This window comes from Rhinolophus hipposideros (assembly GCF_964194185.1).
Source record: "Rhinolophus hipposideros genome assembly, chromosome: 5".
Taxonomy (NCBI): domain Eukaryota; kingdom Metazoa; phylum Chordata; class Mammalia; order Chiroptera; family Rhinolophidae; genus Rhinolophus; species Rhinolophus hipposideros.
Window position 1 is genome coordinate 48,348,600 of NC_138051.1, and position 13,918 is coordinate 48,362,517.

The following is a 13,918-nucleotide window of genomic DNA, read 5'->3' on the forward strand; positions in this document are numbered from 1 at the left end:
CCTCTAACCATGATTATTACTTTCCCTCTTTGAAATGTGTCTTTTGTTTTTCATTTTCCCCCCTTCAATTATCTAAGAAATGTATACTTTGATGCATACTACTACCTTTATTGTACCAATTGCCTAATTACTTATCATTAAGGGTTAAAAGTGAACATGAAAAGGCAAGTTTAATGTAGACTTTTGTTTGGTACCAAAAAGTACTGTCTTTAACTTATCATGCTCCTACTCACAGTTTTTGAAAAGTCAGGTATTTTTACCAACCAGAGAGAAGATTATACTCATCATAGTGACCTGGAAATCCTGTTTCTGAGTTTTAGTGTTTTGTTCATTTTCAATTAATAGCAAATGCTTAAATTTTTATGCATATCTTTATTTTTTAATTATAGTTGACAAACAATATCATATTAATTCCAGGTGTACAACATAGTGATTAGACAGTTATATAACTTTTGAAATAATCACCGTAAGTCTAGTACCCATCTGGTACCATCTATAGTTATCACAATATTATTGACTATATTCCCTATGCTATGCATTACATCTCTGTGACTGTTTTTATAACTGGCTATTTGTATTTCTTAATCTCTTTCATCTTTTTCATCTATCCCCCAACCCCTTCTCATCTGGCAACTATCAGTTTTATATAACACATATGCATGAAATCATATGGTGTTTGTCTTTGTCTGACTTATTTTAGTTAGTATAATGCCCTCAAGTTCATCCATGTTGTCCCAAATGGCAAGATTTCATTTTTTATGGCTGAGTAATATTCCATTTTCTATATATGTCCCATATCTTCTTTAACTATTTGTCTATCCGTGTATACCTAGATTGCTTCCATATTTTGGCTGTTGTAAATAATGATGCACTGAACATAGGGGTGCATATATCTTTTTCAATTAGAGTTTTCATTTTCTTCAGATAAATACTCAGAAGTGAAATCACTGGGTCATACAGTAGTTCTAATTTTAATTTTTTGAGGAACCTCCATACTGTTTTCCATAGTGGCTTCACCAATTTACAATTCCTCCAACCATGCATAAGGGTTCTATTTTAGCCACATCCTCATCAACACTTGTTTGTTGACTTTTTGATAATATCAAATGTTTGAACTTTTAGTCTTGGTATTCCAAATGATAGTTGAACTCCCCAGTCACTAGTTCTGGGGAGAACATTTTAATATAAGTTCTAAGAGACGACAACTACTTCCCAAGTATTGTGTCTTTAGTCTTCAGGTATATTGAGATGCATGCAACCTATCTGACCAAGTTTAGGAGGTTCGTATTTGTAACTTTGATCTACATATGTTGTTGTTGTTGTTTTAAATAATAAAAATTTTGTTGCTTACAGTTTTAATCAGCTTACAAGAAAAACACCATAGTAATGCTAATTTGATACTAAAACTGATGTAAAAGTCTAATGGTAAGAAAAGTAGCCTTAGGACTGGATTTGATGTTCATATCTTCACCATATCTTTGATGTTCATATCTTCACTTAATACTGGATTTGATGTTCATATCTTCACCATTCTCATTCCTGCATTTTGTCTTAGGAAGTTATGAACCAAGATCATTCCATTAATATCTTTAAAATAATTTTTGGTATATTTAGTGAAATCAAACTGATATCTATTTCATAGTGATTTTATAGTATTTTTTTGCTTGTTCTTATTAAACAGATATTAGTAAGTTCTATGATAAATTTTGAAAAAATATTTTTATGGGTGATTTGTTTGATTTCTTCCACAAAAATTGTGTTTAATGACACTTTAAAGAATATATGTTACACCGTTTTACATTATATACTTTAGTTATATAGTTTTTTTAGAAAAGAAAAAATATGCATAAAGAAAAATTTGCTTTAATTAAACAAAAATTTAAAAAGGAGTTGGATTATTTTGTTATTGGCGCTCAAAGTTACAAAGAGACTTGTAAAATCAACAATAGGGCAAAGGTTGAATTAACAACATTTAAAATATATATCACATGTGTATATTTTTTCCGATTAGAAAAATAAACTCTGCTAATAGTAAATTAATGATACAGAGTATATATTTTTAAATAAAAAAGTCTGTAGTCCCACCCAGAGATAACACTGTGACCATTTTAGTTAAGAATATTTTCTACCAAGTTTTTGATTGTCTTTGCTGTATGCATATGTGAATATGCGTGTGCATGTGAATATGCATGCTCCTTGTTGGTAACTTACAGGGTTCCTTTGAATCAGTATTTGTTGTCCACCTGTGTGTTGTCCGCATTCACCTGCAGCCTTTAAACTGGCAGGCAAGCCTCTAAAAATGTTTCACTCTTTGCCATGACTGTTCAAATGCACCTCTCCTTTAGACTGGGAAAAGACACTCACCTGTTGCTATTGGTGGGTGCTCTAAGTATAAGAGCTGGATTTTTTTTTCCTGGATAATATAAACAATCTGTAATTCTTGTCTTGCTAGAAGCAGAACATAAAAGATCACATATTATCCCAAGTATCGGGTATACTGTTTCCAGTGTTCTTCTAGTCCTTTCTTCTGACTAGCTTCAACTCCCATTGCCTATTCCCTATTGTACAGGCTGTATTACAATCTTAGGAGCTATATAGTCTTTAATGGATACAGAGTGAGAACGTGTGGGAAACAAGAGACAGATTCACTGGCTCAGGAAGTCATTAGAATAGAATCAGGGAGGGGCTGAGAGCCTTGCTGGTCGACAGCCTTGGCCTCAGATCTCTGATATAGGAGTTTATAGTGTATGGTTCCTAGAAATAGCCTCTCATTTCCTCTCTAGTCAGGTTAGTACACTAGGAGTTTAGACGCTTGTCACTGAATAAAATATCTCTTAATCTAGTCAGCCACCTGAAAGTTAGGCTAAGTCCCTCCCAGATATTGAAAAATATTTGATTGGTAAACCTGATTGCCAGTGCTGGTATGACTTTATGTCCTTTGTTCCCCCCACTCCCCATGGAAGATTTAGAGAGGTGAATCATGTACAGCTAGCTACTTCCCATTATACCCCAGAAATCATCTCAGTTAAATTTTATTCAGAAAATAAAATATTTCTTTCAGTTCTCTAAGATGAGTACATGCCTAGTGCTCTGAAAATTTTTAAATACTGCTCTCAGTACTATATCGATTATAATCAAAATACTATTAACCTTCAAAGCTGTCGTCATCATACTGCATTAACTGCTATGCACTTCAACCAAATGTTCTCAAAGCAATTGGGTGTTTTGATGAACTGTCACACTCAAGGTAAGTGAGCTCATACATAATATCTTTGGCTCACATTGCTTTCATTAATACATGCTTGGTCCACTCCTGTGCACAAGAAAACACTATGCTAGAGGCTCAGTGGATAAGATGACTACTGAGCATAAACTAAACCCATTCTGAAAGAAACAGATACATACACAAGTAATACACAACATTGACGAGAGAGGGAGGAGGATAAATTAAGATTAGGTATATGCTAGTGGTTAAGAGAGATAGTTCTGAACATACATTACCTAAACACCAATTTTTAATCACATTACTTGCTCTGTGACCTTGGGGAAAAAAGGAAAGAAATATTCAATTGCAACAAATACAGGGAAGGAGTCAGACTTCAGAAGCTCTCAGCAAAACAATACAAAAGGATAACGTTTCTAAGGTGACATAGTTTACTTGGTGTTTTTATATTGTTTTTGGTGGAAATGGTGGCTTTTGCACCTGGTTTTCATATTTTAAGAGGATATTATAAATTTTTAGCTATAACAGGTAAAATAAAGTTGAAAATTGTCTTACTAGGAAAGTTCAGTTTTCAGAGAAATATGCAAGGTTTTATATTTTCGAGATCAAAATAGTGTAATTCTGTAATTTTTAGATTTTTTTCAAGGTGCAAAATATTTTGTTCCTTCAAACTGTGGTATATGAAGTGCTTAGTCATATTGGTAGCAGGACAAAAGTGTCATTTTGTGCGTCTACATCTCCTCAATTGTGTTTTTGCTTCCAATACCTACTCGTTTAAAGCTACCTTTATACCATTTCAGAGTCATCTTTCCAAATTTATGTTATCATGTCAATTCCCTCTGAAAAAGAAACACAGCTAACTCTGTCCAGTCCACCTGAGAAAGTCAAAAGTCCTTAGCCGGAGACCAACCAAATCTGGCCTTACCCGCTTTAACTGGATCATCCCTGGTACCTCCTCACTTTCCATCCTATTTCCTCTTAGTGCAAACGCCGGTTACCCCACTAACATTGAACTTGTTAAGATCACAATGATGTTTACCTGCCCAATCCAACAGTCTATTTTCTGTCCTTGTAAGACCTTTTCACTGCATTTAGCAGCACCGTTCATCTTTTACTCTTCAAACCTCTTATTCTCATGCTTTCCCTGGTTCCAGCATGCTAGCTTTCCTTTATTTATTTATTTATTTATCTATCTATCTATCTATCTATCTATCTATCTATCTATCTATCTATTTATTTATTTATTTATTTTTGTCTCCATCACAGAATTTACTCTCCTTCCTTCTAGTGCCTTATATGTTGTTTCCCAGGTTCCATTCCTGACACTTCTCTTTTCCGTCTACATAATCACTCTGGAATGATTTTATTCTTGTTCATGATTTTCATTGAGTCCTACATGCTGATGACCCCCAAATCTAAGTGTCCAGTCCATAGCTCCAATAACCTGATGGACATTCTTATATGGAAGCTCTATAAGCACCGTAAGCTCCAACTCAACTAACCACATCATAATCTCCACCATACAATTCCTGTCTCCTTTTCAGTTCCTAGTTCACTTGGCAGATGACCAAGTGAACCCAGTCTTGCAAACTGAAACCTTGGAACTTAAGCAGTTTTCTTTCCTATCTCTCACTTCTTATCAATCACCAAGTCTTGACCGTTTTTCCTCTCTCAGTATTTTTCAAATTCATGCCCCCCCTCTTTATTTCTATAGCTACTGCCCTAGTTCAGTCTCCTAATTGGACTCTTCCCTGGTCTTACCTTCCTTAAACCCATCCTCCTAAAATCTCCTGCCAACCAAATTAATCTATTTAAATTCACCTCTCATGATGTCACTTCCTACTCCATGTAAACAACTAGAGTTTCTTGGAGATAATTTTTTATTACATTAACTCTGTAAAATTTTTAGTTTTGCTTGAAAAAGTCTTTTGACCTACATAATGGGTTTACCTTGCCTAAGGTATTGCACAAGACTCTTCTGCATGCCCCCTTGCCTTGTCTCTGCTCATACTAGGCCTAGAAGATTCTCCTGGAAATTTGGACTCCACCTAAAACTTCTAGGATACACTGTACACAATATTTTGTGTGTGTTATTTTTTACCCGTTTTGCCTTGGTTTGTACTGCTGGTATTTCATTCCTCAGTATATATCAGTGATAACAAACCCTATGCTTGGTTTGGCTATTTCAGTTATGTATTAACTGGAGCCCAGGCTCGTTTCAAGATGTCAGGCTCTACATACTCTAATACATACTCTAACTGAGTGTCTCATAGCATTCTGTTATGCTTTTCTTTCTTATTACTTTCTCATAACTGTATTACTTCTTGTGTGACTGATTCTTCCACTGATCTATAAGTGAATTTGTTACTGTATACCCAATGCCTAATACAGTGTCTGACAATCAGACAAATTCAAAAAATATTTATTGAACCAAGTTCGAGGGACACCAAACGCTTCTCTCTTCCATGGCTATTACATAAACTCTGATCCTCTAGACCTTGGCTCACTCTTTTCAGTCTGGCTTTTCCTGTAGTGGGCTCACCACTAGAGAATTCAGTCCAGCCTTTGTACCTTTGCCCTCTAGCTCCAGGACTCACTCCTATCCATGGCCCACCTAAACCTTTAGACAGCTCTGTAATAGCACTTTTTCTTTTATGACAAAATTAGAGTTTAATGTGTGTGCCTCTCAACTAGGGCATGCATTTTTTATACCAGGACCATATTTTAATCGACTCTACATCCCTACCATGAATAATCTCAGAGATACAATAAATGTATAGTCAATGAAGGGAGAGTACTCTGTCCAGATGTCTTTAATATAAAAGTAGATGAAAGGTTAAAGAGTAGAAAAACATGAGAATAAATTATAATTCTATTTCTAATCAATTCTAATAAGAGAAAACTTTATAATTCTATTTGGCTATAAATCGAAGTTATATTTTTAAAGAAAAGTTTAAAGCGTGGACAACAGTATATTTCACTCTTTTTCTAATTTTTGTGAATAATATATATTAACATGAATGATAAATGCATAGCAAGGATTGCATTAAACTAAGATAACTCACAATTAATTACATTAATATACATGGCTTTGACTATAATACCCATAAATTTTCATATTTAACTTATATTTATTTAATTTATTATCATTTTGATTGTAAAACATTGTTTTGGGGTCCTCAAAGCACAATTTCATAGGACATTTTCATCATTAAGATATTGGCTTAACCAACTTAAAGTGTAAAATAGGCAAAGCTTGGTTGTTGATCTACCCAGTCTTTCCATATCTCACCCTTTTCCCCTCAGATGGCTTTGAAGCAGTGAGCGATGTTTAATAATTGCATCATCCTCGATATAAAATTTTCTATTTCACTATGAAATTCACACTATGAGCCCCTGAAGCAGGATATTTATATGTTCCTCCATTATTTCTGTTAAAAGTACCTGCTAAGCTTTTGCTGTCACCTTTTTTGGGCACCAACAATCACATGGTGGCAGCTACAAGAAGTCAAGATGAAGTATCATGTCTGCATTAGGAGGGCATCGATTCTTTTGGAAACCAAGGACAAGATTATTCATTCTGGAGACCTCTTGTATCGCTTTCAAAAGAAAATGCATGCTTAGGATAGTGAGCTTGTGGCCTATGAGTTTCTCAGCAGCTTATTTTGACAATTGATGTTTCTATATCTCTTGTTCCCCCAGGTTTGTGTGTTTTCCTTTTGCCATCCCCCACGTCATTACATTTAGGCATGCATATTCTGCAACTCTTGACCTCTACCTGGGGTCTAACAAATATAATCCTTTATGAATTGTTAGGGGGGAGAAAGAAATGTAGCATAGTAGAAGGGTTTTTAATTTTTTTCTACTTTTAATATTGTTTTAATTTAACTTAATATTTTTTTAATAATTTCTACTTTTAATATCTTTATATCATTGGTGGTATTCTTCATTGATATTAACTATAATTAATTTAGTGTATAATAAAGTCAAAATATGTAACATTCACCTAAAAGAAACAATCAGTGATAAATGTAATTCCATAATTAATGTGCACCAATGATGTGACCCTCATGACATATATTGTTATTTATGATCCTCAAAGATCCATGTTTCAGACTTTAACCTACTTTTATTAACTAGTATGATGAGAAGCCCGGAGAGTGGCCTGGCTGAGATCTAAGAGAAGCCGGCATTTGTAGGAACACCGTCCATTTCTGTTAAGGTGCTATTCAGGGAAGTTATTTATGTACTCGTGTGTAAATTGTGTTTGTGTCAGCAGTACACAAATCACTGATGTTTAGGTGGAAGATAAATTACCGAGACATGAGGGAAACAGATTCAGATTATGTGCTGAAAATTTATTTCCTCCGTGTGTATTTTATCTTTTCACTTTTATCATAAGCTGTGCTATCAATTTTCAAGTCTTTTGTGATAGTTCAAATAAAACAGGTTTTCTTGAGAGAAGTAACACAGTTGAACATGTATTGCTTCTGATGTCTGCATGTGATACTATTATTCAAGATTTAACAGCAATGGTCGTAAGTATAAAGCTGGCACAATGCAGTCTGTCCTCACTAGTCATCTGTTTGCTTAATTAAATCCTGGTGTTAGAAGAATTCTTGGAAAACAGAACTGCTTATGGAAGATAATCCTTTATGACAAAAGCACACAAAATAGACTCAAGGCCAATATTAAGTTCACTTGTTCAATCAATGTGCTGTTCAAAGAGGGCCTTTTGCTTCATCCCTGGGAGGGGAATACAAGTGTGAAAAACGTTCTGGTTGAAATACAGCATTTCAGGAACTGATACAAGGGGTGACATAGTTGCTGGAGAGAAGGAGAATCCCCTGTGACTACTGCCTCCCATCTGTGGTGGGTTCCACTGACAATTGTACCTTTGGTGTGTACACACAACACTCTCACAGTTAAAAGGGTTTATGCACTCATCTCTGGAAAAATCACAATATAAGTAAGCCACTGCTCATTTGTGAGAAATTGTTAAAAGGCTGAAATTGCTTTCTCTTTCAGTTAGAAATTATGGGAGTTTTCTCCCCTGTTCATAGATGTAGTCGAGGAATTATTTAATTGCTGATGTTAGAGGATATGCTGTTATGTAAATTAATTAATTTCTGTTCTAAAAGCGCTTCATATTTTTGTCTTGCAGTCACTTTTCATGTCTGTCTTCTAAATACATGTGCCCGGGTGTCCCTGCTGTCATGAGCACCTTGCTGGCGAATATAAATGCGTTCTATGCTCATACAACAGTCGCAACAAATGTACAGGTCTCTGCCTCAGATCGATTTGCTGCTACCAACTTTGGAGTAAGTATTGTTTTGTCAAATTTAAAATTCCTAGGAACTTTTGGGAGTTACATTTTCAAGAGACGTTCAAGATATTCTTAGAATTTCATTGCAGAAGGTATATCTTAGGGAATATCTCAGTATAATTGGGCTAAAACTAAAAGTTCATTGGAAACATATTCAGTGAAATAACAGTCAGTAGGCATCTTCATTAGATTAAATCTCCATATCTGGAATGACCTTTTCCAATGGGGGAAACATACATTTTGTGAGAGCATTGATATTTTATAGGAAATTCTACATGTGTGCAAATTTGGGAATCGCCACTGCAGACACTGTCTCCTGGCAAATGGGAGCTTGGTTGACTTCTCTGGAACCTAGTATTAGGCTCCATTTGCACTTCCTGTTGTTTCTTACTGGTGCTGATGGATAACAGCACTTCTAAATAAAAAATTGTAGGTGTATGAAGAGTCTAACTGAACTATCTGTACCTACTTAAGACTGTCCACCTGAAGTATTCAAATGCATCAAGAACATATTGAAAAGTAGAAATGCGGGGATATTAAGGAGTCCCAAGTATTTATCTATTGCACCTGTCACTGGAACTCATTCTCTAAAGGCATAATTAAGTTGAAATTGATGAGACAGGAAATACAATATAATTAATAGTAACCCCAATAAAGTGGTGAAGATCTAACTAAGACAGAATTAGTGGAGATAGAGAAGGAAGGACAAATTTAAGAACATTTCAGGACATAAAATCAATAGCACTTGATGTCTTTAGGGAAGCGGGCAGCGATGGCAAAAGGGGAAAATGCCTGGAAAGATGGAAAGATTCCCAAGGTTTTGGTCAGGGCAACTGGGTAGGCCAGTAGCTCTGTTCAATATGTTTGCAAAGCAGGCATTTTTCCTCTCTCTCTCTCTCTCTCTCTCTCTCTCTCTCTCTCTCTCTCTCTCTCTCTCTCTCTCTCTCTCGGAGGAAACTAAGATCCATTGCAGGAAAGTGATTTCTATGATACTACAGTTACTTTTCCCACTGAACTTCCAAAGTGGTTCACTGAATAGATTTTTGATATTGATCATGTTGTTAGAAATCAAATTTGGGTATATGTATCATAGAGCACACACACACACAAGAAACCCAGCAAATAAAATAGTGTAAAGTCAGTAGAAAAATAAAAGAGAAAATGTGCTGCTGTATTTATTATTTTCCTGTCCTTTGCATCTAAAAGAAAATGTATGTGAGGTGTGTGAGATGTGTTGGAGAAAATCAAAGGAAAAAGTTAATATTTAATGACATATCAAAATCAATACTAGTAGAAGAAAACACTGTCTGGATTAGGAGTCAAGGGGTTTGAATGTATACTCAAAATTAGGAAGTTAGTTTACTTGCTCAAGCCTCAGTTTCTCAAGCAGCTCAGTGAAGATAACAATTATTACTCTTAACATGTTTCTCAAATTCAAGATGAAAATAAACTGAGGTAAAAGACAGTAAGGCAGTTTGTAAAAGCTGAATGTGCTCTCTGTAAGCAAGGTATAAGGATTTTGTCTCTACTGCCATGTCTACAGTATAAACAGTGTACCATCAGCTACTTTTGTTAAGATAAATTGACTCTTATAAGATGTGGCACCAAAGAACATTTCCTAGCCAGCTCAAGAAAATACCATCATGACCAATACCAGATCACAGAACAGTTTTGTCATTAAAAACCTCATCTTGGTAACAGTATTATTGTCTTGGGATTTTACCTGTAACATAAATCATTCAGTGTTATGAAATTGTTTTGCTTTTAATATTCTGCCTGGCTACATTGTACTGAATAAGCCAACTTTATGGAACACTGAGACTTTCTACCACTGAGAAAGAGGATGTGTGTATATGATTAATATCCACTATAAAAACTACATGGAGGAAAATGAGGTAGCATGCTCTTTTACTTCACACTGACCCAAAGAAAAGAAATCAAACTGATTTCAGTACTTTTCAGTGTTTCAGCAGCAACATGGTTATAACAAACTTCATTTTGTAAATGAAATAACTTATTATATATAGAACAAGGTCAAAAAGAAATCTTCAAATGCCATCTTGATAAATTGGTGACTCATTATGCAGATGTAACCATATTTTTCTCTACCTATTGAAAACAGTGCTAGTTGCACAATCAAATATATCTAAGTATAATGTCACCCACGTCCACTTTAGGGCCTAAATTTCTTATTGACCTGACTTCTGAAGCTGATACTGTCACTTGTGACTTAGAAGCACTATTGTATTGGCCCTTCTTTATCCTTTTTAAAGTTGTAACCCAGACATTTTTCTCCAAAAAATAAACCATGGAAAAAGCTTTTTTACCTCTGAGTATAGTCAAACAAATATTTTTAAAAAGGAAATCATTACTCTTATAAATTCAAACTTTTTTGTGTACCAGTGTTGCTTGAATTCAAGTTTTGGATGAAAATGTTCAAGAATAAAGTGAAAAAGACAGAACCCTTCAGTGTGGAGAGGAGTGGACAGCAAAGTTTGCTGAGGAAAATAGTTAAAGAAATTGAATGAAAATGATAATAAAAATGTGATATTATGAAAGGCAAGGTTAACTATTTTGAGAAAAGGGGAAGATGTAGCGTCATCAGCTCTTGCAAAAGTTTCAAATCAGATGGGAAATAAATGAGCCCATGGCATTTGCCAATTAGGAGGTCATTGGTTAGTGAGGGAGTTGAGATTGAACAGTTGGAAAGGAAGAATGAATACTCCATGAAACGGGGTTCAGTGTTTCAACTTTGAAGAAAAGTCTTTAGGAACTGCATTTAGTGACTTAGTTAACTTAAGACAATAAAATATTGTACAATATAATGTACAATAGTAAATACATCATTAATAAAAGTGATGTTCATCTATCTCAGTTTTTTTTTCCTTGAGCATACACCCCTTCTTTAACACAGCCAATGCAGGCAAAATCAAATATACTACTAAACACTTTGGGGGGGCATTACATATGGTCTTTTTTGTTCACTTGTTCATTCAATGTGTGTTTATGTGATACCTTATATAAGGCATTATGGCAGGTAGCAGAGGGACTAAAAGATACTGACCTCTTCTGTCTGGGGCTAATACGCTAATGGGATAGTCACATAACCATGTGTAATAATAACCATAAGTCACTCCTAAAATGTGATAAGTGCAAAGGAGCTCATAGTTATAAATTTGCTTTGAGATTGAAGAAAGCAAGTGATTGATTCTCTTCAGAAGCTCATGGAAGCTTGACAAAAAGAACAGGACTTTTAGGGATGAGTAATATTTTTCAAAGTCCAAGAAGTTGTAGAAACACTATGGTAGGACTGGGAAGGTATTTGAGTAAAGACAAGGGGAAGTTAAGATGCAAAATATGTTCAAAGAAGTTTGTATAAGATAGCCTGCCTCCTGAGTGTGGCAGATAGAATTAAAAATGGAAATAAATAAATAAATAAATAAATAAATAAATAAATATGGAAGTATAAGAGGAAGCTTTATAATTGGATTGACACTACTTGTTGAGGGTCTTTAATGCCCCCTAAGAAGTTTGGACCTCATTCTTAAAGCATACAGTATAATTTGATACCATTTTTTTATTTAGATCACTCTGTAGAAGAAAAATTACAGAAGGGAGAGGGAATGTTTATCAGACAGAATTCAGCTGTAGTAATAGAAACCTCCTAGCAATTTTAACTAAAAAGGAGTTTGGCACAGAGAATTAGATGCTTGCAATATCATCTGAAGGACTGGAGAAGGATCCTTCTGTAATAATTCCTAAAATATCACAATGAAACTTATTTACAAGAGAAGCTCTGAGTTTCCTTACTGTCGGTATGGCAAAGAATCAGAAGGCTGCTTCTATTGCCAGTGCAGCTGTCTTCTTCAAATATCAAAGCTAGTGGCCAGAGACTGAGAAGCAAATGTCTCCAGGACTTTACTTAGCGTCAGAGCTAAACCAAGATGCTGGAAGTGGGCCCCCATCTCCTTCGCAACTGCTTTGCGAAAGTAGCAGCTGTGCATGCATCTAATAGGCACACACTAAGATAATTGCAGAAACCTATCTGCAGACGAGTTTGAGAAATATGGCATTTAGTTTCCTACTCCCAAAACTACAGGCAGCCACACTGAAGAAAGGAGGAATGAATAAACCAGTTCTTGCTATTGAACACAGAAGAACGAGGTAGAAATTCGAAGGCTATTGTGCTAGTCTTACCAAGACAAAGTGGTGCTGCATGTAGACAATGGTATAGAGTAAATGAAGTGACGTGGCAAAGGAGGGAATGAATGTGGAAAACATTTTGGAAGAAATTGTTTCTTTATGACTTGCCAAATGATTAGTTCTGGGCAGAAGTGGATCTAGTTTTTGAGCTGCCTAAACCTTATGCAACATGATGACACTTTCTTTGAAAAGAAGAATAGAAAATTGTCAACAGAAAATTTGATGTAAAATTAATATTCATTTCTAATAAAAATAAATCACAATAAATTGTAATAAGACAGACTCCACAGACATTAAAAATTCCATCAAAATAACACAATATTTTCATTCATTAACTGCCTGACTCACCTCTAAGAGTGTTTTCTACAGTTTTTGACTACGGATGCTGGATTGCTTTTTCATCTGACAAAAATTCTGAAATATAACTTTTATTAAAAAATATAATCCAGAGATGATGTAGATGCCTGATCACTGCACTGTACACCTGAAGCTGAACCATAATGAATGCCAACTATAATTTTACATACATATGTATATATATGTATGTATATACTTACAAGAAGTGGAGTACAGCATTAGGAATAGAGACAGTGGAAACGTAATGGCTCGGTGCGATGTCAGAGGGGTAGTGGATGGGGGAGGGGGGTTCACACAGTGTGAAGGATATAAATGATAAACATCTAAATATTACTTTGTCTTGTGCACCTGAAACTAATAAAAAAAAGATAATCCACTTTTATCTAGCAGAGTTGATCAAACATTTAAAATTGATGCTTTAGAAACGTTTCTTTTACTTTCATAATTCATCGACAATGCCATGTTTAATGACTTTCATTAAACTTGGGAAAGCTTTTTATTATGTTTTTTTCATGTGGGATGTCAAAACAAAGATTGCACTCAACAAAAGTCAAACAAGCCAGGAAGACTTTATTTAAGGCGATTGCAATAAGGGAAAGAGGCCAGAGCTCAGACCCACCTCGTTTCCACTAAAACAAGAAATAGTTTTTAAGGGCTAGAATAAGCTAGAGGAAAAGCACCTGTTGATTTCAGGGGGAATGTTGATCAATGGGATGTGTCAAGCATATTGAATTGAGTTTGCCAGTGTCTTTTTCTGTGAATAGACCATCTGTGTTTGCTAATCGGCACCCACAGGAGTCAGTCTCCTC

At 35.1% G+C, this 13,918-nt stretch overlaps 1 protein-coding gene across 1 annotated transcript in view; it reads left to right on the forward strand.

The window, feature by feature from the left end:
* UNC13C (unc-13 homolog C) overlaps positions 1-13,918 on the forward strand; it is a 497,972-nt gene that overhangs the window by 256,166 nt on the left and 227,888 nt on the right. The window contains exon 13 of the mRNA XM_081047963.1: positions 8,388-8,544. Within this exon, the coding sequence (XP_080904089.1) occupies positions 8,388-8,544 (157 nt within the window). The remainder of the gene's footprint in view (positions 1-8,387; positions 8,545-13,918) is intronic.